Below are 23037 nucleotides of genomic sequence, written 5' to 3' on the forward strand. Positions count from 1 at the left end.
TTTAGTGATGGAAGGATTTCCCGCAACTCTAGAAACAGAATAGTGTCAATTGTTGCAACATACATAGCGTCGCTCCCCCGACCAGAAGATGGCAGCAGCATTTTAGTCCGTTCTAACAGAAGTGCGCTCTTGCCTCTTGGCGCGAGGACATCTGGTTGGTAAACGCGACGCGAAAGCGTGCCTGTTCGTTCGTGGGTGTGATGTTTGTTAGCCATCTACCTGCCGATGTGGTGTCCAGAACATGCTGAATTGAGATTTCGCATACATCACTTTATCATCGGAGGGAAAATTCGTAATTGTATGGCTGTGCACCGCTGCACACTTGCATGATTCCTCATTTGTTGTTCGCTGGCGTCTGTGACTGGTTGCATGAGTAAATTAGCCAGCTTAGCCTGACAAAATAGGTCAGTTTTGATACGTCGCTAGCTAGCTATCAGTTGTGTGAACTAGTTAACGATACTTGAAAGTGTTTCACACTAGCAAGCAAACGGTAATTGTTTAGATTGGTCACCCAAGTTACCCCTCAAAGAATGGTGGTGTTGAAAAGCGTTCCTCCTCCAAGTGAAGGAGTCCGGCACGAACAAGCCGAAACCACAGCAGTTTTGGACGGGAAAGGACTTGGATCAGGAACTCTTTACGTCGCTGAGGCGTAAGTTGAACATCTTACTCTTAATCTTAGAGTAAAGTTATGCTAGTGTATCTTGACAACATTGTTGAAAGTTGATTGCTAGATAAGTTCACAGAAAACAAATGGCGACACAAACGAAAACAGAAGTAAACTAATTGCTGCGCTCCGTTTATTAGCTAGCGAGATGCTAGCTGACAGATTTGACATTTCCCTGTACGTTTCTGCGGTATAATGCTTGAACACACTGTCTTACCCATGGCAGGCGTCTTTTTTGGTTTGATGGATCTGGAATGGGGTTTTCATTGGAATACCCGTCGATCAGCCTCCATGCTATCTCCCGCGACCCGAGCGCCTATCCACAAGAGCACCTGTATGTTATGGTCAACGGCAAATTGAGTGGTGAGATACCATAGCTAATAACGTACCTTACTTGAGTAAATTAATAATTACCTTACTTGTTTTGTTTGTTGGAGCTCAAGGCGCGATTAGCATCGACTTCTGTGCATTTTGCATCACCATGCTAGTTCCATAAGGGCCTTGCTTCATATCTGTCTGGACGTCGTTTGGACCTACATCTTGTTCCCTCAGATGATAACGAAGCCGAGATGCCAGAGCCTGCTCAGGAGGAGAATGAAGATAGCGAGAGCGATAGCGACAGTACCACAGCTATCACAGAGATCCGCTTTGTTCCCAGCGATACGGCCGCATGTGAGTACCAAACTATACACAAGTCCTGGTTTTTATGTGTCCCGCCAAAGAGAAATGGGAAAATCTCTTGGCTATACATCACAGCACATGTTGCCGTTTAAATGGCTGTTGAATTATTGTCTATGACAACATTGTTGAATAACTATAGGATGTTTTTTTCTCATGTCTTTTTTGTATAGTGGAGCCCATGTTCTCTGCCATGTGTGAGTGTCAGGCCCTACACCCAGACCCAGAGGATGATGACTCTGATGATGACTTTGAGGGCCAGGAGTATGATGTGGAGGAGGCAGGTGAGTGTTCAGGAAGCCGTACACAGCATGAGCTCAGGGGGCACTTCTTGGTGTCTGACCTGGCAAATTCAGTCTGCTAAGTAACATTAACATAAAATGGCTAGTAGGGTTTTATCATAATTTCTAATGTGTGTGCATTGTCCTGCCTCAGCAAATCCATGTGATCCAATGGGGCTAAAATAAAGCTATATAATAATCCAGCCAATTAACAAGTTCCCTCATGAGCATGGATGGGAGCGATTTATTTCGATTGACTAATGTGTTCAGAAATCAGCAAATTTTCCAGATTTAATGAGTGTGCCCTGTCTCATAAATTTTAGTTGAACTTACTCCTAATCGACACCAGGGGAAGCTGTTGACTTTCTCATTAAAATATCAGTCCATATTCATTCTCAGTAATTTATGCTTTCTATATAACATGGTGGAAAGTTGTTTCCTCTGATGGAGGTTTGTTCGATGAATGTTTATTTTCTTGGATAAATGAGAGATACAAGTCCCTGTCCCTCTCAACTACCATGTGACTCATATATTATCAATTCCTCTGATAGTATACATAATTATTGCTTCAAAACAGTTTTGGAAATTAACTACCAAGCTGTTCTGTCATTGTGGTCTATGATCTGCACTCTGCACAAAGATAATGATTACTAAAAAGATATTCAGCCATGCACTGGCTTTGATTATAGCGAAGACCTGCCAGCCTTGTAAACATACTAATCATACATCAATACCAAAAGGTTACTTTATTTTGGTAACCCTTTTTCATTCCCAAACCATCTGTTGGCATTTTGTTGACAGTAAAGCACCCCGTAGGCTTAGCCCTTGGGTGTACTCCAGAAATCAGATTTAGAGACTTATCCAGGTGTGTTTTCTGTTCCAGAATCTGAAGTCAGAAGAAATTTAGGTAAGCCTTCATTGGACCTTCTGCCCTAATGCTGTCCTAGCCAGTTTTTCTTTTAATTATTATTTAAGGTCAGCCTGATCCTTATTTTAATGTTTCTTCTCCTGCATAAGACACTTGCTGCTATTACAACTATTAATAGTGTTGAGAGGGAGGTGATTTCACCCTTGGTTGGACGCTTTCCTTTTACACTGGTGCACCCAACCTTCAAAAGGCCCGGGGCATGGCAGGGACCCAGCCAGTAAGGGTGGGGATGGGGGTCAGATGTTCACTTGTGCCCTTTGCAACCCTCCTAAACCTCCATTCAGTTTTTCACTGTATTGTCATTTCTTTGAGCAGTATGTTGGAGTGAAGATAAAATTGAGGGCGATGTTGAATACGTGGTTATGGCCTCTAGACTAATGAGACATGCCAAAGTTAAGTCAGTATTCCTGCAAAGAAATGGAATAATATTTCATCCCAGTGAATATTATGAACAGTATTTCAACAGTCTTAATTCATTATGAATAAATTTCAGTTGAGAAGATTGGCTCTTTGGAATATCCTTCCAGAAGGGTAGCATGCTAGTTTTGTTTGTGACATGAGCTAAGAGGTAGTGTGACTTGACCATTATATGAACTCTTAAGTTCCCCATTCAACTTAAATCAACCTGAATTCTGCAGAGCAAGGCCAGGGGGATGTGCCCACATTCTACACCTATGAGGAGGGTCTGTCCAACCTGACGGCCGAGGGCCAGGCCACTCTGGAGCGGCTGGAGGGGATGCTGGCTAACTCTGTGGCCCAGCAGTTCCACATGGCCGGCGTTAGGACCGACGAACCTTCAGCCGAGTTTGAGGGTAAGACCAGGGGACTGATGTCTAGTGTTATTTCTGTTAACTAGAACAGCAGTGTTTCCCTAACTGTGTGCCGTGAGGGCTACCCAGGTGTGTTTCAAGAAAAATCCATATTGAAGGGCTTTTGTTTTGTTAGCAACAATTCATTTCAGGATCTTCAAGCGTCTAAAGACTTATCTCTTATCTTTTTTCCTTAGAGTCGCAGTTTGTGTATGATTATTGTTATTCTGTTTTTCTATTAATATTATACTGGTACTTTTAGGCTTTTGATTTTTACTATAAACTATTCATTTTAATGGTAATGTAATGTTTTACATACATACCATAAACCGTATGGGGCAGTCGTGGCCTACTGGTTAGCGCCTCAGACTTGTAACCGGAGGGTTGCCGGTTCGAACTCTGACCAGTAGGAACGGCTGAAGTGCCCTTGAGCAAGGGACCTAACCCCTCACTGCTCCCCGAGCGCCGCTGTTGTTGCAGGCAGCTGCGCCGGGATTAGTGTGTGCTTCACCTCACTGTGTTCACTGTGTGCTGTGTGTTTCACTAATTCTGAGATTGGGATAAATGCAGAGACCAAATTTCCCTCATGGGATCAAAAAAAGTATATACCGGTATATACTTATACTTACTTATACTTATACTTATAAACATAAATACCTGAACTGTAGATGGCGCTAGGGAGTCATGTTGAAATTTAAAGAGAAGGAGCTTTAATGGTGCAGTCAGTCCACAATTCTAATTTCACACACACTTTTAAAAAAAAAAAAAAAAAGCGCTGCTGTTCATACCCAGTCCTGTGAATGGGAAACAAAGTGGCTTGGACTGAGCCATAAACAATTCCAGCCAACCAACACGGTGGCTATTACTATTGTTTCTTTTCTTTCGTCATTACGATCATATGTCGTAGGGACATTTTGTTTGAATTGGTTGTTCACATTTATTATTTTGGCATATGTATAATTTAGTTATGATGTTAACAAAATGCATCATTAAATGTTCCTGCATTGATGCGGAATATTTCATGTCGTCAATGATTTGATTGGCTATTGAGCACATATACCAACAGCCCTTTGCTAAACCAAACCCTGGGCTACATCTTTAAGGACAAGAGGCTTCAGTCAAGAGAGAAAGAGCCCCCGTCAGTCTGCTTGTGCATGTCAATTGCATGTGTTAATGTGTGTGGACACATGTGCTTCTATTTGTGGCATTTAGCTGGCCCTTGTGCATCACCCCAGAGCACAACAAAGTTGCTGACTCAAGAGTTTTGGACAGATTGGGATGTCATGTACACTCTGTCAGAAAGCAAAAGAAAGAAAAAAAAAATGGAACATAAAAGCAAACATGAAGACATTTTTTTACTTGTTTTACTTCTTTGTAATGCAAAGCAGTTATTTTGTTTTGCTTTGTTTTGTTGTTTCCAAAACCAGAGTACAAAGAATTTGTGAGCTTTGGTAGATGATGGTCTGCGTTTGAATTTGAAACCCAGCTGCTGTTTCACCAGAGCTGCTTTCCTCCGGCTGGTGACACCGTATCTCTTTCCCGTTCTCCCTCCTTCCCTGGCCCCTCTCTCTGGCCCCTCTCTCTGGCCCCGGTGGAGTTGGACTGGATTAGACGGTGATGCACATCAGTCTCTTCCTGCCTCTGCTGTTTACTGCATTAATGAGACCAGCTGCCCACAGCAACAGATGCCCTGATACAGGGCAGTGTATTGTACACAGGTGGCTTTGGTTGGATATGTAGCCAGGGAGAGAGTGCGAGTTGAGTTTAGCGTCTTTGAGTGTGCATCTGTAAAAATGGCTTTTGCTTTGTGTGTTTCAGATGGTATGGAGGTGGACTCCAGTTCAGCCGTGGCTGGACAGTTTGATGATGCTGACGTAGATCACTGGTAAGCAGTTACATCACCTGACGAGTTTCAGTCTTTCTTTCTTTAGATCAGCAGCTTTTCTTTCATTAGTCGATTCTTACTCGGACTCCTAACCCTAGTCAACTTGCAGCAAGTTACCAATAGCACCGTGTTGTGAGGAGGGCTTAAATTAGATTTTTAGTCAAATTAATTTAGTTAGCGCTGCACCCAACATTAATCTGCCATTTCCGTTGTCTTCCAGACGGAACGTGATTCAGCCGATGGAGGCACTTAAGGGCTCTTGTAGTTGAAAACGGGAGTGCCCATCCCGATGCTCTTACCCACAGCACTTCCTCAGGGAGCGCTCTCGGCTCCCAGTCTAACTGTACCCCTCCCGTCACCATGGTTTCACATTCCCGGTCTCCTGGCGTCACACCATTTGTGTTCAGTGTCTGTGTTGTTTTTGTATTTCTATCCAAATTGAGAAGCGGTATTCATGTATTTGTATAAGCTGTTATAAGAATAAATAGTTTTTTTTTTTGTACTAAGTACTAGTGTGTGGGGGGTTCTGTTTGTTCAGTGTTTAAAAATGCTTCCAACTTAAGAATCCCAGAAATCTTTAAACCAGCAGACTTATCGCATATCTGCAAAGCAGTAGCATCATGGCATTCTTAATTTATAAGGCACAGTCCAATGCACCAGAGGTCTGCCCAGCCTTTTCCCCTTCAGGCCTCGTTCTCGGTCCCAGTGGTGCTGTGTCTGGTTGTGTCCTCAGTGGTGGTGGAATTGGACTCTGGACTACCCTTGGCTGCCCCTCCTCCTCATGAGTAGTGCAGTGCAAAGGTTAATCATTTATGAGTTGTCCTCTTTGGACTACAACTCTGTGACCACCTCTCCTGTGTCAGAATGGGAAGGTTCTGTTTCAAATGCCACATAAATATGCTTTTTAGAGTGGCAATGGCATAAACTCTGGTCAACATTAAAGTCATTCTTTGTCATGGTTTTGTACTACTGTTAAGAGTGATAGTTGTATGATTATTGTGATTTATTTTATGGAGTATTCAAAATGAGTGTACTGCCAAAGAGAGGCTTTTTTATGCTAGTGTCTCATCAATTCCAAATGGTTACTTCATTTTTACATCATTTTGATGGCACATAAAGTCTTAATAGAGTGAATGGCACTTCTGCCGAACTCTGAGCAAGTCATATCGCTTGTAAAATAGCCATAAATTGCTGTTCGGGTAGGAACATTACACCCCCTCCAAAATATAAGTAGGAATTCGAAGCTCTATCGGAGTTTTGTTGATAGTTTGTTGCAAAGATGCACATTTAATTAATTTATTATTGTGCTTCTCAACTGTAAGGGGACCCTGAGAGCAAATCTTCTTTAGTGCAACTTTAAAGTTCTGGGAAAAGTCATTAAATTCAATTTTGTCCAATGAAAAATTAAGTTTAATTGTTCTCCATTGTTCTTCCACTGTGAAATTGCGAATTCAGAAGATATAGCATGCATAGCCTATGAGAAAATTAATGGGAAATATGTTTATTAGCCCCAAATAATTTGGCCAAAACTTTTGAGCAATGAATATAATTTTGTGTAGGTGTGGGTTATTAAGGGACCTTAATGAGTCATGGACGTTTGAAATGTCTGTGAAAATGCCTGGGTACCCAGGACCTAGGCACTGTCACAAACAGTGGGAGAGTGTGTTATTTCTGTCCCTGAAAGGATTACCACTAATTAGAGATTACAGCCTCCAGTAGAAGACAGTGATTGTCATGTGATGGGCTTGGTTTTTAGTGTGATTTGGTGTTTTGCAAGCTAGTGTCAGGTATTAGCAATAGTTATCTCTTCACAGATTACGTTGGTGTTACACCAAGACTGGGCTTTCTCTGTTGGCAAAATTAACATGTGACGAACATGTCACATGTTAATTTTGTACGTAATTTTGTCACATAATATTTTGTATTTTATACCTAGTATCAGGGTGGGTTGCACACTGTGCATAAAAATGTGCTATGTATATATATATATATATATATATGACTTACTATGAAGGTGATTGAGAAACTGATGAAACTATGTATGTCCACTGACCGGTGTTGTGTGTACTCTTCTCAACTTCTGTCTACTCCAGCAACTCTTATATCTGGAGTCTCCAGCATTTGTTCTTCTAAGAGTTACTTTGACAAAATGAATGTGGTCGAGAGCCACTCATGTTTTATATTGGTGGTAGTAATCTGTATAGCTGTTGAAGCTTTGTATGCATTTAAGGGTCCTTTCAACTTGTTTACCCTCTCTTTTTGTAGACTGCTATCTGGAGAGCATTAGCAATTGCTGTGGGTTTTGGTGAACTAGAAGATTGATGTTACATCTTTTACAACTGAGGCACACACATACACACACTTGTTACTTTTTGTAAATGCAACATTAGAAACAAAATGCGGCGCTGTTTGAACGTTTGTGAACATTACAGATACTAATTTATTTACCAAAAGTGGTTGATTTGAAAAGAAAGAAACCAAATGTCTTCTATAGCAATGAATCATTCCCTGGTATCTGCTTTGAGAGAGTATTGTCCGCATCTAGCAGAACCAGATTTAGGATCTTGTTTTTCTCCTGCCATTCCTTAGTTGTTTTGTTGGAATGCTTCCGGTCAGGCCTGTCAATCAATTCTTGAAAGAAACAAGCCATCAGTGGTGGAGTTAAATCTGGGCTGAGAATGGATCATGCAACAAGATACCTGAAGGCCTGAATACAGTTCTGCTACATTGTTTGAAGTATTTGCAGCTTAAGGAGGTGCCATGGGCTATTGACAGAAGGGGATCTCATATTTTTGCAAACACTAAATTATGATAACCATATTTGCAGGGTTCGCAAACTTTTAACACTCTCCTCGGTACCTGTTTAAAAAATTATTCACAAATGCCAAACCAGCAAGTAGTTTTAGTCACATCAAGACATTAGCTTGTGTACATGCATGTTTTGCAGTGGGTTCACCATACTGTAGATATGTTAGCTCCCACCTTTTGCCCTGACTTCTCATGTTTCTCCTTTTCAACTGAAGACTTGCACAAGAGAAAACACTCCAGACCTTGGTCCACTCCAAAAAGCAACTTAAAGTGCACGATGCAAATGTAAAGTAAATTTGATTGGTCAATAAAACCAACTTAGAAGGATGCAGTCTGTTATAAAGTTATAAAGCATAAATCCATTAGCATATGCCTCAAAAGAAGCAGTGAACTGCTAGAGATTTTTCACAGTTGCAAAGGTAAAATTAACTAGATAAGTGTGGCGAGTTTTGGAACTGAGTGTACTGATTACAGCAGACAAGGGACTATGTGTGTGCTTGGTATGCAATAGGTCTCAGTCATCACATGATGGGATATCTAGCAGAAGGCTAAAACTTTTCAGAGAAGTGTGTGAAAACTCAGTAGGCCCTGTCTGAGAGTCTCTCCCAATGGAAAAGTAAATGTCTTCTGATACAAATGTGGACATGGATGTATGAATGAATGCCGACTCCCTTGTCCATTGTATAACGTTACCTTTGAATTATTCTTAATTATTTTTCATGTAAGCAGTACTGACTCATTCTTGCTTGATAGATATCCTACTTCCTGAGATATAACTTGTTGTGGTTAGACAGGCAGCAGCACAAGAGCCATATGAGAGATGACAATGTCACTGTACTCACATTTAAACAGTTTCTGAGAATGATGTATGTGACATCTGTCAGGTAGCATATTTGAATGTACTTTCAGCTACCTGCAAACCAAAAGCATATACGTGACATTGGTCGAGACAGTCAGCCAGAGTAAGTAATTGACGCAGGACCACAAGATCTGTAGCTTACACTTTATGGGGCTACAGGCTACATGCAAACCAAAAGCATACGTGACATTTGTCAGTCAGCCAGCCAGCGTAGGTAGGAGACACGGCAGTTACACCAGTGGTTTCCTGTGTAGAGACAGTTTGTTTCAGTCACTGAAAGTTTTTCTCTAATTTTATGTGGAGGAGAAATGTCCCAAGCAGTAATAGGCCTACTCAAACTAGAAATGCAATTCCAAGGATTAACCAGTGCATGAAAATGCAAAACATGATGTTAAATAATATAATAGTTAAAACAGCTGCACGATTACGGCCAAAGTAATAAACACAATTATTTTGATCAATATACAGTTATTTATTACAATTATTCATTAATTTTAGTGACAAAAATATTTTTCCCTAAACATATTGGACTTGCTATTGTAACCTGCGTTGTTTGGAACCTGCGCTGTTCAGCCTTGCACACGCCTTGCACAGGCCACACGGACTCGATCCCGCGAAACAGCACCTCTTGAGGCGTCTGGGATTGAGATCCACCCCCCCCACCCCAAGTTCCTTATTTTCATATCATAAAGTTCAAAGAAATTCAAAGAAATTGTCCCAATCTTGCACCTTCACCTTAACTAGCGAAAAGTGTTGCCAAAAATTGGCAACTGGTAACACATGTTTCTGTCTCGTATACCCTGTATAGGACACCTGCTACTTCACATGGACTTCAAGATCGGCTGGGCCTGCTATGGATAATAAACTGCTTTTGACACTTCTCTTTCAAGTAGAGCAATTTAAAATATTAATTGCAGTCTGTCTTCCTGGAGCAAAGCATACATAAACAATCAAATGTCTATTATAATACTATTAGAATCGCATAAAATACATTTTTCATACTCAACACTATAACAAAATGAACTGATTTATTACAATGTCTTACATTGTTATAAATGCTGTAATTGGTTGATAACAACCGATTTCAGTGGAAGACCAACAACCACATTTAAAATTGATTAGTATCACGTATGACATGTGCAGTGAGTGGCCGAGCCTCTGCTTGCCTAAAAGACAAGTTCACCATCTTTGGCTTAAACGGTTAACTGTATATGGCACACTAATGGTTTGCCATGGTATTGTTTACTAATGGTCAGGCTCGAGAAGGATCAGCTTGCCCCGAGACTCCTTGCTAAAGTTCCAAAGGCACCAAGAAAAACTGTGCTTAAACGTCACACACTCATCAAATGTAAAAATCCTCATTATATAACATACTTATCCAGCTAGTCCTCATGTGCTTCTTTAAAAGGGAATGTTTCAACTTAAGAGTTACATGATGAAGAACAAGAACGGTAATAGATAACTTAACCATTGTAAGAGGACACTGACAAAACATTGAGACAATAACATAAAATGAAATAAAACAGAACTATGTTTGCACAGTCTCTGTAGGTCAGAATCTAATTTCAGTGAGGCTTGTCTTCTCTAAATGAACATAGCAGCTGCTTGTGCCATTACAAGCCTAAAGATGATAACTTCTTCCAGTTATGATGTTATACCCTGTGATATTTTTATGCTATCAAGCTCTATACTATTGTTCAATTAAACAAATTACAATAGCCATGATATCTCAACACTACTTCTGAACTTATATTCACAACCTATATTCACAACCATATATCAACATGGTTTGGCTCAAAAAAGTTATAAAAGTGAAAAAATGGTGTTGATGAGGTACATGTCAGTTAACACACTAAAACATCCACTCCCATTGATTAGGCCTACACTGTGCGCTATAATTATTGACTAAGTGAGCTCACGGATGCTTAGGAGATGTGTACAGTAATCCACTGCTGGGTCCAACAGTGGAGAGATGTCCAGTTTGGAGCTCAGTTCTTCTTCTTCTCCTGGAAGCCATTGGGGTGCAGGTCATCGCGGTAAGTGCTCTTCCCAGATACCATCGGGATAATTTTGTCGAATAGCAGCACTGAGCCGGCCATGCCTGTGGACAGAGAGATGGGAGAGAGGGTTCCTTAGCCTGTGCATGGAAAAAAAATCATGAATGTGGAGTAAGAAGACACCACGTTTCCCTCCGCTTCGGCCACTCGGCTCATTCCCCTTAAGGTTAAGTGTCAGTCTTTCATAACTGACAGACTAGAATGTTGGTAATACATTGTACCTCACTTTGTACACGACTGCATGCATGGAATCAGTTCCACATTATCACAACATAGTCTCAAGCTGCCACTACTGCCAATATTATTTTGGGTGTTTCTATTTGAATGGACAAGTTATGCTCATTGTATTAAGTTTATGAAGGCATGTGGCATGCTGCACTATCTCTAGCATTGTAATGGGCTTTGCATGTACTTAAAATGTTTGTGATTAATTAGGTCAGTGCTAAAATACCACACCGCCTACAGGCATTAAACACGATAGTTGTACCAAGAATGTGCCCTACCTAACACTGGCCCCAACCAGTACACCAATGAGTACTCAGTAAAGGTGTTCCCGCTGCATGGAAACTGTGTTGAAAACGCCAGTGCTGGGTTGAACACTGCTCCTGTGATACTCCCTCCTACAAAACCAACAGCACTGATTAGAGTTACTGCAATACACATTTAGAGATTATGAACTAGCAATGGTTTGGTTGTATTGACACGGACTCAAATGGGGATTTAAACTATCACACAAGTGATAATTTAAACTCTTACATAACAGTTAGGCTCTGCCAAAACAAGGTCAAATGTCTAATCCCGAGAAACAAACCTGCATAGACCACGATTGTGATTACAGCTGCTATTAGATGAATTTTGTATTTGTCGTCGACTTTTTGCATCCGTTTAGCAGCAGAGTGCACGGCGAAAGCGCATCCCAGCTCAACTGCAGTAGCCTTCAAAAGCGGAGCATTAATCGGACTGATGCATTTAAATCCGAACAGTTTGTGCCTAGCGTGCATATCTGACAACCCCAGTGCCCATACATATGGCACTACACAGCGTGCCACCATGGCAGCAAGAAACTGGCACACAATCAGCACTACTGCGCATCTACCGGTGAGTCTCCTACGGTAGACACTTTCAAGGGTGCCAGAGGGGTTGCAGATGGCTCCGTGGAACGTCAGCCCATGGACCACAGTGATGAGATACGTGAGGGTCAGCCCGACCTGCAGATCTACTCGGCCCACTTCAGCTAGTAGTTTCAACTCGTGTGTACAAGCGCATAGCTGGAAGGTCGAAATGATTTCCAACACGTATGGACAATAATCCGACTTGGCAAACAGTTTAACTGCAGTCCTCCTCGTCACTTCGCTCAGAAACACGGTCCCTGTCAGCAGGAACAGAGAAACACCGAGGTCTGCCATTCCAAAAGACACGGACTAGTTTCCGGTCAGTCTACTAAAGCGCTTTTTATCCTTTGGCCTCACGTTTAGTGGGGTGACCAGGCAACTTCTCTATGATCCACTAACTCCAAGGAGCCCGCCCCGCTCTTCTAATCAATGTGCATGCGTGTGCTTCTTTTGAACCGCGAGCTGAGAGGGAGTTGAGCGAGCGCTCCACACGGAAGTCTTCGGTAGCTCTACTAGAACCAGTAGAGGGCAGCAAACAACTTATTGTTATTTGTCAAGGGCGATCTTGTGAACTCGAGTTGACCAAATTACAAGATTGATGGATAATTATGACCGCCGGTAGTGCAGTGCTGTCATATTGATTTGTAGCCTAACAGGGTTTTTTCTGTCGAAGATTCTCAGGACACCGAAAACATGAATCTTGGCGTGCATGTAGTCCCACTAATAAGATCTCTCTCTCTCTCTCTCTCTCTCTCTCTCTCTCTCTCTCTCTCTCTCTCTCTCTCTCTCTCTCTCTCACACACACACACACACACACATACCCAGGTATATACACACACACAGACATACCCAGGTATACAGACAAACACACATACCCGGGTATATACAGACACACACACATACCCAGGTATATACAGACACACACATACCCTGGTATACACACACATACCCTGGTATACACACACATACCCAGGTATACACACACATACCCAGGTATATACAGACACACACACATACCCAGGTATACTCACACATAGGTATACACACACATACCCAGGTATATACACATACCCAGGTATATACAGACACACACACATACCCAGGTATATACAGACACACACACATACCGAGGTATACACACACATACCCAGGTATATACAGACACACACACACATACCCAGGTATACACACACATACCCAGGTATATACAGACACACACACATACCGAGGTATACACACACATACCCAGGTATACACACACATACCCAGGTATATACCGACACACACACACATACCCAGGTATACACACACATACCCAGGTATATACAGACACACACACATACCCAGGTATACACACACATACCCAGGTATATACAGACACACACACACATACCCAGGTATACACACACATACCCAGGTATATACAGACACACACACATACCCAGGTATACACACACACAGACACACATACCCAGGTATATACACACACACAGACACATACCCAGGTATATACACACACACACACATACCCAGGTATATACACACATATAGGCCCAGACAAGTAGCAGACTACGCCACGATGGGACTTGCACCCAAAGAATTAGTAATTTTATTCAAGCAAGGCACTCACGTTCGTTGATGGATTAGACCAATGATGGAAAGTCAAATGGGTGGAAGGAGAAACGGAGCTAGTCATACCTGCGGCGCTAAGGTGGAATGGATAACCAAGGCCGACGTCGAATCACTGGACAGGTAAACAAGACATGCATTGCGTGCCAGTGACGTCACTTGTCCAAAGAAAAGTCCCAGTTTATAAAGGGGCTTGGCCATCGCGGTTGGCTCACAGTTAACTGCCCAGAGCCACTCAGAGCAGAGCAAGTTAAGCATAGCGTGAGCCAGGCAGCTGCATCCTGCTACATAGGCATAAGGCATGCGTAATATGACCACTGTATAATGGCAGAAGTATTCTTGTGCACTATACAGACATGCATTTGAGTGTCACCAATGTAGCCTATACTTTGTCTATTGTTGCAGACGTGTCTTAGTGAAGCAGATCAGTTTGTACAGACAGACAGATGGACAAACACACACACACACACACACACACACAAACAAACACATATACACATGCACTTGTTCAAACAAACACATTCAGACATGTTGTATTGCAATCATTGAGTAACCAATGAAAGAATTGTACTTGTAACAAAGAGTTACAGGAATAGGGGATAGAGAGGACTCAGGAAGTCATGCAGTTGACATGGAGTTACTTGAGTAGGGTATATAGGACTTGGGAAGTTTGACATGGAGTCACCTGAACAGGGTATAGAGAGGACTTGGAAAGTTTGACATGGAGTTACCTGAGTGGTATAGAGAGGACTTGGGAAGTTTGACATGGAGTTACCTGAGCAGAGAGGATTTGGGAAGCGTTCTTGATTTATTTTGCGTAGCAGGTGGTGATACCACGCTGGGTCATATCATGTCCACCACTGTTGCACCAGTGCAAATATCTATTTTTTCTTCTCCTGCTTTTTAAAAAATATTTTTGCCTGATGATAGCATTCTTATGTTTCACCAATATACATGATGTAGTTGGTGTTGCTGTAGGGCCATGTTTGACACTGAATTAGGGTTCTAAGGTTTGAATTCCCAGCCCTGCTTACTCAACCTGAATGGGATAGGCTCAAAGCCCCAGGGCAAACCATTTTGCCAAAAATTATGAAACTGCTATGGCAAGTTGGCCCGTAGGAGGAGGAGGAGGAGGCCATTTCCCTTGCTCATTACACTTCATCAGTAGAGTGGCATCAACTAGTGAATATCACAGAACATCACGGCTCAGAATTTCCCTCTGCAGGATCATTGTTCCCATCGTCTCATGTCTCATGGGCTCCGGAGCCTCTTTCTCCACTGGCCTCTTAGGCTCACTGATCTCATCTGCAGCATTAGCCTTTTTACACAGCATCGCTCTGGTCAAACCAGCCGAACAGCATCTTCCTCCTCTCCTCCTCCAGCTGGTCTTTCTCTGCTGGGGTTAGAACCTCATGACTTGGCTGTGGCTGCAGCTGTGGTCCACTGACCATTGCATATTTGAGGCTGGTATTTCTGACAGTCCATTATTGGATGACACACACAGGTCTTGGCATGAGGGGAACCTTTGTGCTGAACATTGATCCCTCTCTGCTGTCCTTCCATCTGTGCTAGCATTAGCATCTCTTCAGGACAAGTATAAACCACCTCCATCTACCAGGCCACATCATCATCTGCTCTCTGCGCCTCAGTCCACACTCCTTAAGCTGTTGTGAGTTATCTTCAGTCATGTCAGCAGTAGATCTTGTGCTTTCATCAACCTGTGCATAAACATCTGCATTCAAACCCGTCAATCATTCTGGTGTGCCCTTGACAACTGTTTTGCAAGGAAATGTTTAGTCAAATCATGAGCTGTATATGATTTATCTCTGTCCTGTTGCAATGTAAAATGTTCCCTTTTTTGTTTCAGTTCAGAAACCTTAGAGTTTGTTCTTCTAAGTGCTCAAATCTGACCTTAAAAACATGCACAGCAGTATAATTACAAAAAACATGTTATCAACGTCTGATTCAAAGGTGTCAACCAAATCATTGTTAAACTTGGGGTTTGCCTGAGCAGATAATGAGCCTAATGCAAAGCAGCACCAACTGTGATGGCAGATTCAGACAGACACAGTTGACCATGTAGTTGAACTAAGCTTAAATGGCAGATTCAGACAGAGACAGTTGACCGTAGTTGAACTAAGCTTAAATTTGCGTTTTGAATCAACATTTATCTTTCCACACTCTTAAATAGTCTGTGGTTGGAAGCAGATTTGTGGGGCATGGCCCCAATAATATTTGACCCCTTAGCTCAGATCTCCACTAAGGGTCCATTATTTTGTTTCCAATATGTAATTTGTACACACCAAAGACATTAGCATGGAACCACATTGTACATTTAAGTTTTAGGTCCATATGTCTTAGTTGAATAGGCTGCACACCGCTAAATCAGGGGGTTTCCACTGGATATCTGCATAAAAAATAATTGGCCCAAGCATCCACATGATCTATCATCACCATTCCAAAAGAAACATGGAACCAGCTGCAGGGTTTGCATGCTGTCACCAGTAACTTTGGGCATGGTCATCTTGGCAGGTGAGGGAGTAATCAGAACGATCCCTGATTAATATTTTTATTTGACTCATAGACATGACCCATGTATTATGGTTAATTTAAGAGAATGCATGTTTCCAACTTTTGACCTTTCTGTGGCTTTAAAAAAAAGTCTCTCTGAAATGAGGTGTGTCCAGGCGCATTGTTGATGCATTGCCATCTGGAGGCAGTGAAGGTGATTGCACAACAGACCAACAAAATCCTGATCTAAAGTCAATGGTGCAGCATTTCACTATTTATCATGGGTGCATTATCAAAATAACAACATGGTCAGATCATTCAGAAATTCCACCCAAAAAACGAGCCTGCCACCTGCTTCAACGTGTTCACCCAGGTTGCACCCAACAATTCTATGGAATGCCAAGTTCAGGTTCATAATTCAGCTCATTCGCAAGTCAGGTTGTCAAGGAACCTTTCTACTACCCGAGGTGTCTGAAGAGGGAGAACACTTGGCGCAAACAAATTGAACGTTGGCGCACCAACATTTGGATGCTCCATTGAAAATGCACCTGCTCAGCGCTTTAAAAAGGCGCACATTTTTAACACAGTATTCTAACACATCACTACTCCTCCTTAGATTTATAGCTCCCTGTCCCCCAAGATGAAATTCAACCTGAAGGAGTGCCAGTTTGACACATGGAAGAGATCCAGTGAACACTGAACTTGAAGGATGGTGGATACCTTAAAGAACGGGGTACCAGGTGTTCTGCAGAAGGTGACTACGTCAAGGGGAGCGGCAGGGGCGTCGGACTTGGGGTAAAACCACTACTGATTATAGGGTCCCAAGGGGAGAGGGCCCTTGAAAAGACTGGAATATATTTTATTTTACCTGGGTTGAGGAACATGGGGGCCCATCAGGACTGCCTATGCAGGGGCCCAGGATCTTGTGCTGGGGGGCGGTAGTAATTGGTAGTCTCAGAACTTTATGCACAGAAGTGCACAAAACGCATAAGCTACATTCTGTTTGAGATTGAAAATATATAAATATATACGAAATTACAGAGTAGATTATTATTGTGTACACTAAGATAACATAGATGATCCATTCCTTCTGCAGAGAAGCATTCTTTTTTCTATGTGGCAAATCCGCCATGGCTTTTAAAGGCAATGAAGGTACTTTGATTCGTTTATTGCTACGCCTAAAACACACCTATGATAAGAAGGCTACAGTAAAGAATAAAGAGATAAGTGCAACCGTTGTAATCATGCACATTACGCTTTTTCGCCCACGATTGTCTAGCAAAGTTTTATTTGCACACGCCTTAAATGTAGGCTACTGGCACCATGCGCTTCAGACAGCGCACTTAAAACGCCCCAGCAACGTTTTTAGCCAGCAGGGGTCAGCAGACTCCTCTTAAATGATATGGCCCTGGTTTTGTGTGTGTGTGTGTGTGTGAATGATATTCACCGGTTGGGTAAATACCAAAGATAAGGTGCCACAGTTTTCCTGCCTGTATTAGTAGGTTGTGTAAATTGAGTACACTGATACAGATTAATGTTAGACTGAATACATCGGAATACAAGATAGATTGAGTGGTATGCTCCAAAGGCTTTTCTTTGGACCGCATTTCCTTACTTGATTTTTTTTTTTTACCTAGACTAGACGTCTTGTATATTTTGGAGGCTATGACTTTGGTCATGGCCACTCTATATGTCACTGACGTCACTCAGACAACGTCATTATAGCCATGTCTGCCTGATCAGCAATGAAATTGTTAACTCATTGAATCTTATATGGTTTGGACCCGCCTTCCCCGACCTGGTAGCCGCCCTCCCGGTGAGACGGACTGTGGTCCACATCAATAGTCGAGAGGCCGAATTCAGAGGTGACCATTGGCACATTGGCACTCTGCATAGTGGGCGGGCGTTGCTATGTAGCATGTTTGATTGCGTCTCACAATAGCGGGGTATAGCTAAGTTTGTGGCAAAGAATAGGGAAAGCTGGGCAGTGCAACTAGAACGAATGAATGCGTGCATGAACGTTAGAAAGGGAATTTCAACTGGGATTTTTTCCACGGGGACAAGACAAGAGGTAAGCGCGTGAGAACACTCGTTCATTTCTCCGTCTCCGACATAGCACCCAGTGACCCGACTGTCTCTTCTCGAATTTTAACGGGAGACTGTCACACGAGCCGCATAGAATTGAATAGGGCATGTCCATGCTCTGTGAGGAGAGCTGTATCTTATCAGACCTGTTTAGTTACTGTAGCTTATAGAATATGTTTATCAGTATGAAATTACATAGGCCTACTACTCATCGCTGATTTTGTCGAGTTTAATTGTGAGACAAGCGGATGCCTATTTGGTGGTGACAGATAGGTATTCTCCCGACCAGTCGCCTACAGTGAAGACACCCTGTAGTCTATTTGTGACGGCGGTGTTAAAGTATAGTCTGTCTGACTGTAGATATCATGCATGCCTCTGATAGGGAATTATATGTTCTCCGCGTCTGATCGACACTGAACTATTTTTTGGTGAGGATTTCTCACGGATGTTATAAAACCATCGCCAAAACCTATGGACCATGGTTCCAACCCATAGGTCAAATTTTGTGCATTGTTTTTATTCATTCGATTGTGTCCTTCTGTACTTTGCATTTATATCATTGTAAAAAAAATAAACGGCTGGACACAAAATTATAGGCTACTTTTCATGTTCGTAAGGCAAACCTTTTGTCTCAGCGCAGACCTGTTTAGGCGAAGCGTAATTAATGGTTTATAAGATGTCTTGTCTATTTACCTTCTGCCTGTAATGTATCCGATTTATCAAAGATTTGGTTATATGAAATTTACAGAAGTAACTGCCCCTAACTTGCTTAACCGCATACAATTATTGATGCGCGCTTTTGCCATGGAATGCCTGTTCGCTAAATGTGTGCCGCTGCCCCGGCAGAATGGGTGCGCTTGCTGTAGGTTGTCACCCCTCTCAAAAATGGGATGACACCTCATGCATGCCACATTCATCCCGTGACGAAGTCCCGAAGTTAAAGGATTATAACCAACATTAGCATGCTTTGAGCTCACTGGAACGGCGCAAAACGATAGCCTACGTAGGCTATTATTGCAGATACACCAGAATAAAATGGATTTGGTTAATAACTCATATGTTGTCATTAAATATATGTTGTCATGTATGGGAAGGCTGTGGTCTGTCGCTATGAGCAACACAGACCACCAGCCTTCACCCACTTTTTAGGTTGCGAATTGCTATAATTGTTGAATTATCATTTTGCGGTCGGAAGAAGATAAACGACTTGGGAGGCTTGGGGAGCTGTGCTAAGTTGATTAGACTTGCCTATGCCCCGACACCGCAATAGACGAAGTAGGTGGCAAACAAGCATTGGATGCGGCATTGTTGCGCCTAACTGTCATTTAGGCAGCTTGACCGTGGTGCCAACTTGGTGTGTATTAACTTATATAACGACGCAGTGTTTTACAACTTCAACAGTATGCTCCTGTGTTTGAAGCCAGGTGTCTACTGGTCACTGTACAAGCAATTAAAACGGCGCGTCGCTGACCTTTGAGCTTCAGATATTTGTTATGTTTTTTAATCTGAATAAAGATGACGTGATTTTATTGACTAGTCTGCTAAGCTAACCATAAACATGAGGAGGAAGTTCAATAAGGGGTCTGTAATGGCGTTAGACCTAGTTTGTCCATCCTTTATAGCCTAACCTTTATAATGTGAAGATTTACTAACCAATGGAGGTCTGAAAAAAATGTGATTGTCAAAATAATTTGACAATGATCTTTTATTTTAGATGTGTAGACGTTTCTTGTGGATGTCTATCCTTCATATAAGGAAACAAAGTTGTCCCTTTTGCTGAGGGCACTTTGCGTTCCTATGCAGCACCTCTTGCAAGTTGCTCAGTTGAGTTGAGTATATGGCTTGTCTGTTTCCACATGACATCCAGTCCGGCTACATCTCATGTTGGTTGCAGCATCCCTCTCTGAGGTGACATGATGGAGCGCTTGATGGTTTACCCTGGGGCGGATATTGAGTGGGTGAGTGGGATATTGGTATTGAGGTGGCCCCTCAAGACCCATAAGTCAACCATATGCTGATATCACCAAACAAGGTTGCAGAGAAAGCCGGACTACTTACTCACCCACCCACTCACACACCCTCCAGATGTGCACTTGGCGCAAGGAGTAGTGTGGACTCTATAGCAGCCTTGGGGCCCGGACCTGGGTGGAGAGCTACAGATGGGGCTGGCATTCTATCTCACACACTGTTTTATTTTCGGTGTGGTAACATATAAAGAAAGGTTTGGACCTCCTCTGTGTCCTGTGATTCTCTCTCTCTCTCTCTCTCTCTCTCTCTCTCTCTCTCTCTCTATATATATATATATATATATATATATATATATATATATATATATATATATATATAGGCTAGGCTATGTGTAAGTGGGTAGGTGTTATCAGTAAAAACAACTTTAGAAATCTCCATATTGTTTTTGGTGGAATTCCTATCAGGATATCTAAACTTGTTATAAAGGAATGCTTTGGGCTCTCCAGTATCCCTCTAAGAGCCAGCGGCTATTATTATACATCGAATAGACTTAAAAGGCAGAGACAGAATAGAGAGAAATGTGGTTGCAGGGAGAGATTCTCTGGCTGTATCTTTAGTGACAGTTAAGACGCCAATGTCTGAGGGCTCTGTGTGAATGACTGGCAGAGTGTTTCTGTGGCAGACACCCAGAGTGTGCAGAAAGACCCTCAGTTCTGATCCGTGTTTGAGAATTCTTGTGTATTTTTTTAAGTGTGTTAGTTGGCAGTTAAGCTGCTTTCCTTACTTATCCAAATCTACCCTGCAACTCTCACAGTGAGAATGACCTGCAGCCCTTCACCTCTTTTCTACCTCTCCAGGGGTATGCCGGCTTCTTAGCCCTCTATTACCCTGTAGACGTCAATCAATGTTTGGAGGATGGTACCACCCTCATGCTTCTGCCATAAAATGCACATATGGGTGCACAATTGATTTGCATGTGTGATGATGAATAATAATAGGAGATGCAGTATACTGATGAAGCATAGTTCAGTTCCCTGCAGTATCATGTATTTGGTCAGGGCAGGACATGGATGCAGCCTCTCAGCATACGTCTCCAGGATGCTGTGCTGCTGCTTAGATGCCCTCTGTTGTCAGTGACTGTCTTGGTTAGGCTGTTGTCATGCTCACCATTCCTGCAGAGCTTTGCTTTGGTGTAGACTATGCAGTGATCCTCTGCCTCACCCAGGCCTCTGCTGTGCTCTCCTCTCCTCTCTCCTCTCCTCTCCTCTCTTCTCCTGTCCTCTCCTCTCTTCTCTTCTCTTCTCTGCTCCTCTCTGCTCTCCTGCCTCTCCCCTGCTGTGCTGCTGTGTGAGGGACTCACTCGGGGTGGAAGAAAATTACGCAACCCGTGTCGCCCTGCATCAGCATCTCCGAGGTGGACTCACAGGACGCGTCTCCTGAGTGGAAGCGAGTCTGTCTGCTCTGCCTCACATAAAGCTAATCTCTCTCCCACTCACTCACTCTCACTCTCTTCCACTCGCTCTTTCTCTTTATCACTCTCTCTCTCCCACTTGCGCTCTCTCTCTCTCTCTCTTTCTCTCACACACACACTCTCTCTCACCCGCTCTCTTGTCTCCATCTCTCCATCTATTTGTTATTTTGCTGTCTTTCTGCATCCCTCCTCTCCTCCCCTTGGGTCTCCTCTTCCTCCAGTCTGCATGTCCCATCACTTTATTTCTCTCTCTCTCTCTCTCTCTCTCTCTCTCTCTCTCTCTCTCTCTCTCTCTCTCTCTCGCCTCTTCAGAAGACAAGGGGACTCTGTCGTCAGTGGCAGCCCGACTAGTGAAGCAACTATAATACTATCAACTATAAATATCTCCATGTTTCTCCTCTTCTCCTCTTCTGTCTCCCCCTCTCTCCGTCTCTTGAGTTAGTCACTCAAGTCCCTCAGGGTGGCCAGTGTTTTTTGGTACAGTTGGATCAGAAAGACCCAACATAGTGGATAGGAAGGAATGAGACGGAGACTAACTATCTGAAATGTTATCCCTTTACCCCAAACACAACATTTGATCTCCCCCTGCCCTGTTTATAGTAATCATCAAACCACACAAAGAATCTCGCCGTATGTGTTTTCTTGCCGCTTCGCGGTTAGCTTGGCTTAGCTTATCTAACCATAGTGGCTTTTCAGTCATTTCTGCAAAACAACATGGGGCTAATGCTTGTATTCCCCCATGCAATATTAAAGGCCAGTCTAATTCAGGCTTTCGCTTTATTAAAGCCAGTCCACAAGCGTGACCATACACAATTGTTGTCTGCTTTATGTTAATGATAGTGGTGAAACTACATTGTTTCTGTAGATTCTTTGGTGGGGAACCTAAAAAGGGGAAATGGTCCCTTTAGGCAGCCTGACCAGGAGGAGACTCAGGACGAGACTCAGAGGAATAGAGATTTTCCTCCAGACTTCAGAGTGACATTTATGTCTGTGTAATAGCCTACCAGACCCAGAACGTTCCTCGACATTTTGAATCCCAGCCACCATTCAAACCAGTGCATTACTGAGGAAAGTATGAAGATTTCAGGGAAATTACTCTGAATGTCCCTGACCGTCAGTCCTGTAGTCCTGCCAACCTTGTTTGTAACTTATAGCAACGAGGCTAAGAATGCCTTGTAACAACTGAGGTCCGAACTAGCCTGTTTTCGGATGGAAAAATGCCTTCCTCTATGTTGTGGATGAAAAGATCACAGACAAAAGTGTAAAGCAGATTTCCCTCCACCAGGTGCCAT

General features: G+C 42.7%; 3 protein-coding genes across 6 annotated transcripts in view; 2 read left to right on the forward strand and 1 right to left on the reverse strand.

Annotated features, from left to right (window-relative positions):
- Positions 1-136: 136 nt before the first annotated feature.
- Positions 137-5754, forward strand: clns1a (chloride channel, nucleotide-sensitive, 1A). Of its 2 annotated transcripts, XM_042063459.1 has the most exons (8): positions 137-649; positions 891-1027; positions 1217-1336; positions 1516-1626; positions 2507-2530; positions 3190-3363; positions 5179-5245; positions 5466-5754. In XM_042063459.1, coding segments are annotated over exons 1-8 (753 nt in total). In that variant the 5' UTR covers positions 137-530; the 3' UTR covers positions 5467-5754. The 2 variants fall into 2 exon arrangements, with proteins under 2 accessions (XP_041919393.1, XP_041919392.1); XM_042063458.1 differs by lacking the exon at positions 5466-5754 and having other exon boundaries at positions 5179-5249.
- Positions 5755-9044: 3290 nt separating this feature from the next.
- On the reverse strand, positions 9045-12576 carry aqp11 (aquaporin 11). The gene is made up of 3 exons (XM_042063457.1): positions 11781-12576; positions 11473-11589; positions 9045-11013 (listed from the first exon to the last, which is right to left on the reverse strand). Exons 1-3 carry the CDS (start codon positions 12373-12375, stop codon positions 10901-10903), a joined length of 825 nt encoding a protein of 274 aa, XP_041919391.1. The 5' UTR covers positions 12376-12576; the 3' UTR covers positions 9045-10900.
- A 5443-nt stretch (positions 12577-18019) lies between these two features.
- Positions 18020-23037, forward strand: part of pak1 (p21 protein (Cdc42/Rac)-activated kinase 1) — a 44327-nt gene continuing 39309 nt past the window's right edge. For all 3 annotated transcript variants that reach the window (XM_042063453.1, XM_042063454.1, XM_042063456.1), the window contains exon 1: positions 18020-18292. The gene's annotated coding sequence lies outside the window, so the exon portion shown is untranslated. The remainder of the gene's footprint in view (positions 18293-23037) is intronic.

This window comes from Alosa sapidissima, chromosome 15 (assembly GCF_018492685.1).
Source record: "Alosa sapidissima isolate fAloSap1 chromosome 15, fAloSap1.pri, whole genome shotgun sequence".
In the NCBI taxonomy this organism is placed as follows: Eukaryota; Metazoa; Chordata; class Actinopteri; order Clupeiformes; family Clupeidae; genus Alosa; species Alosa sapidissima.

Bases quoted from the DNA above. Each gene is read 5' to 3' on its own strand.
- aqp11 (XM_042063457.1), bottom strand. From the start codon at position 12,375: ATGGCAGACCTCGGTGTTTCTCTGTTCCTGCTGACAGGGACCGTGTTT. The intron at 11,590-11,780 runs GTTTGTTTCTCG...TTGGTTTTGTAG, and splicing joins CACAATCGTGGTCTATGCAG to GAGGGAGTATCACAGGAGCA. The intron at 11,014-11,472 runs GTAGGGCACATT...CTCTGTCCACAG, and splicing joins CTGGTTGGGGCCAGTGTTAG to GCATGGCCGGCTCAGTGCTG.
- clns1a (XM_042063458.1), top strand. From the start codon at position 531: ATGGTGGTGTTGAAAAGCGTTCCTCCTCCAAGTGAAGGAGTCCGGCAC. The intron at 1,337-1,515 runs GTGAGTACCAAA...TTTTTTGTATAG, and splicing joins TCCCAGCGATACGGCCGCAT to TGGAGCCCATGTTCTCTGCC. The intron at 3,364-5,178 runs GTAAGACCAGGG...TGTGTGTTTCAG, and splicing joins ACCTTCAGCCGAGTTTGAGG to ATGGTATGGAGGTGGACTCC.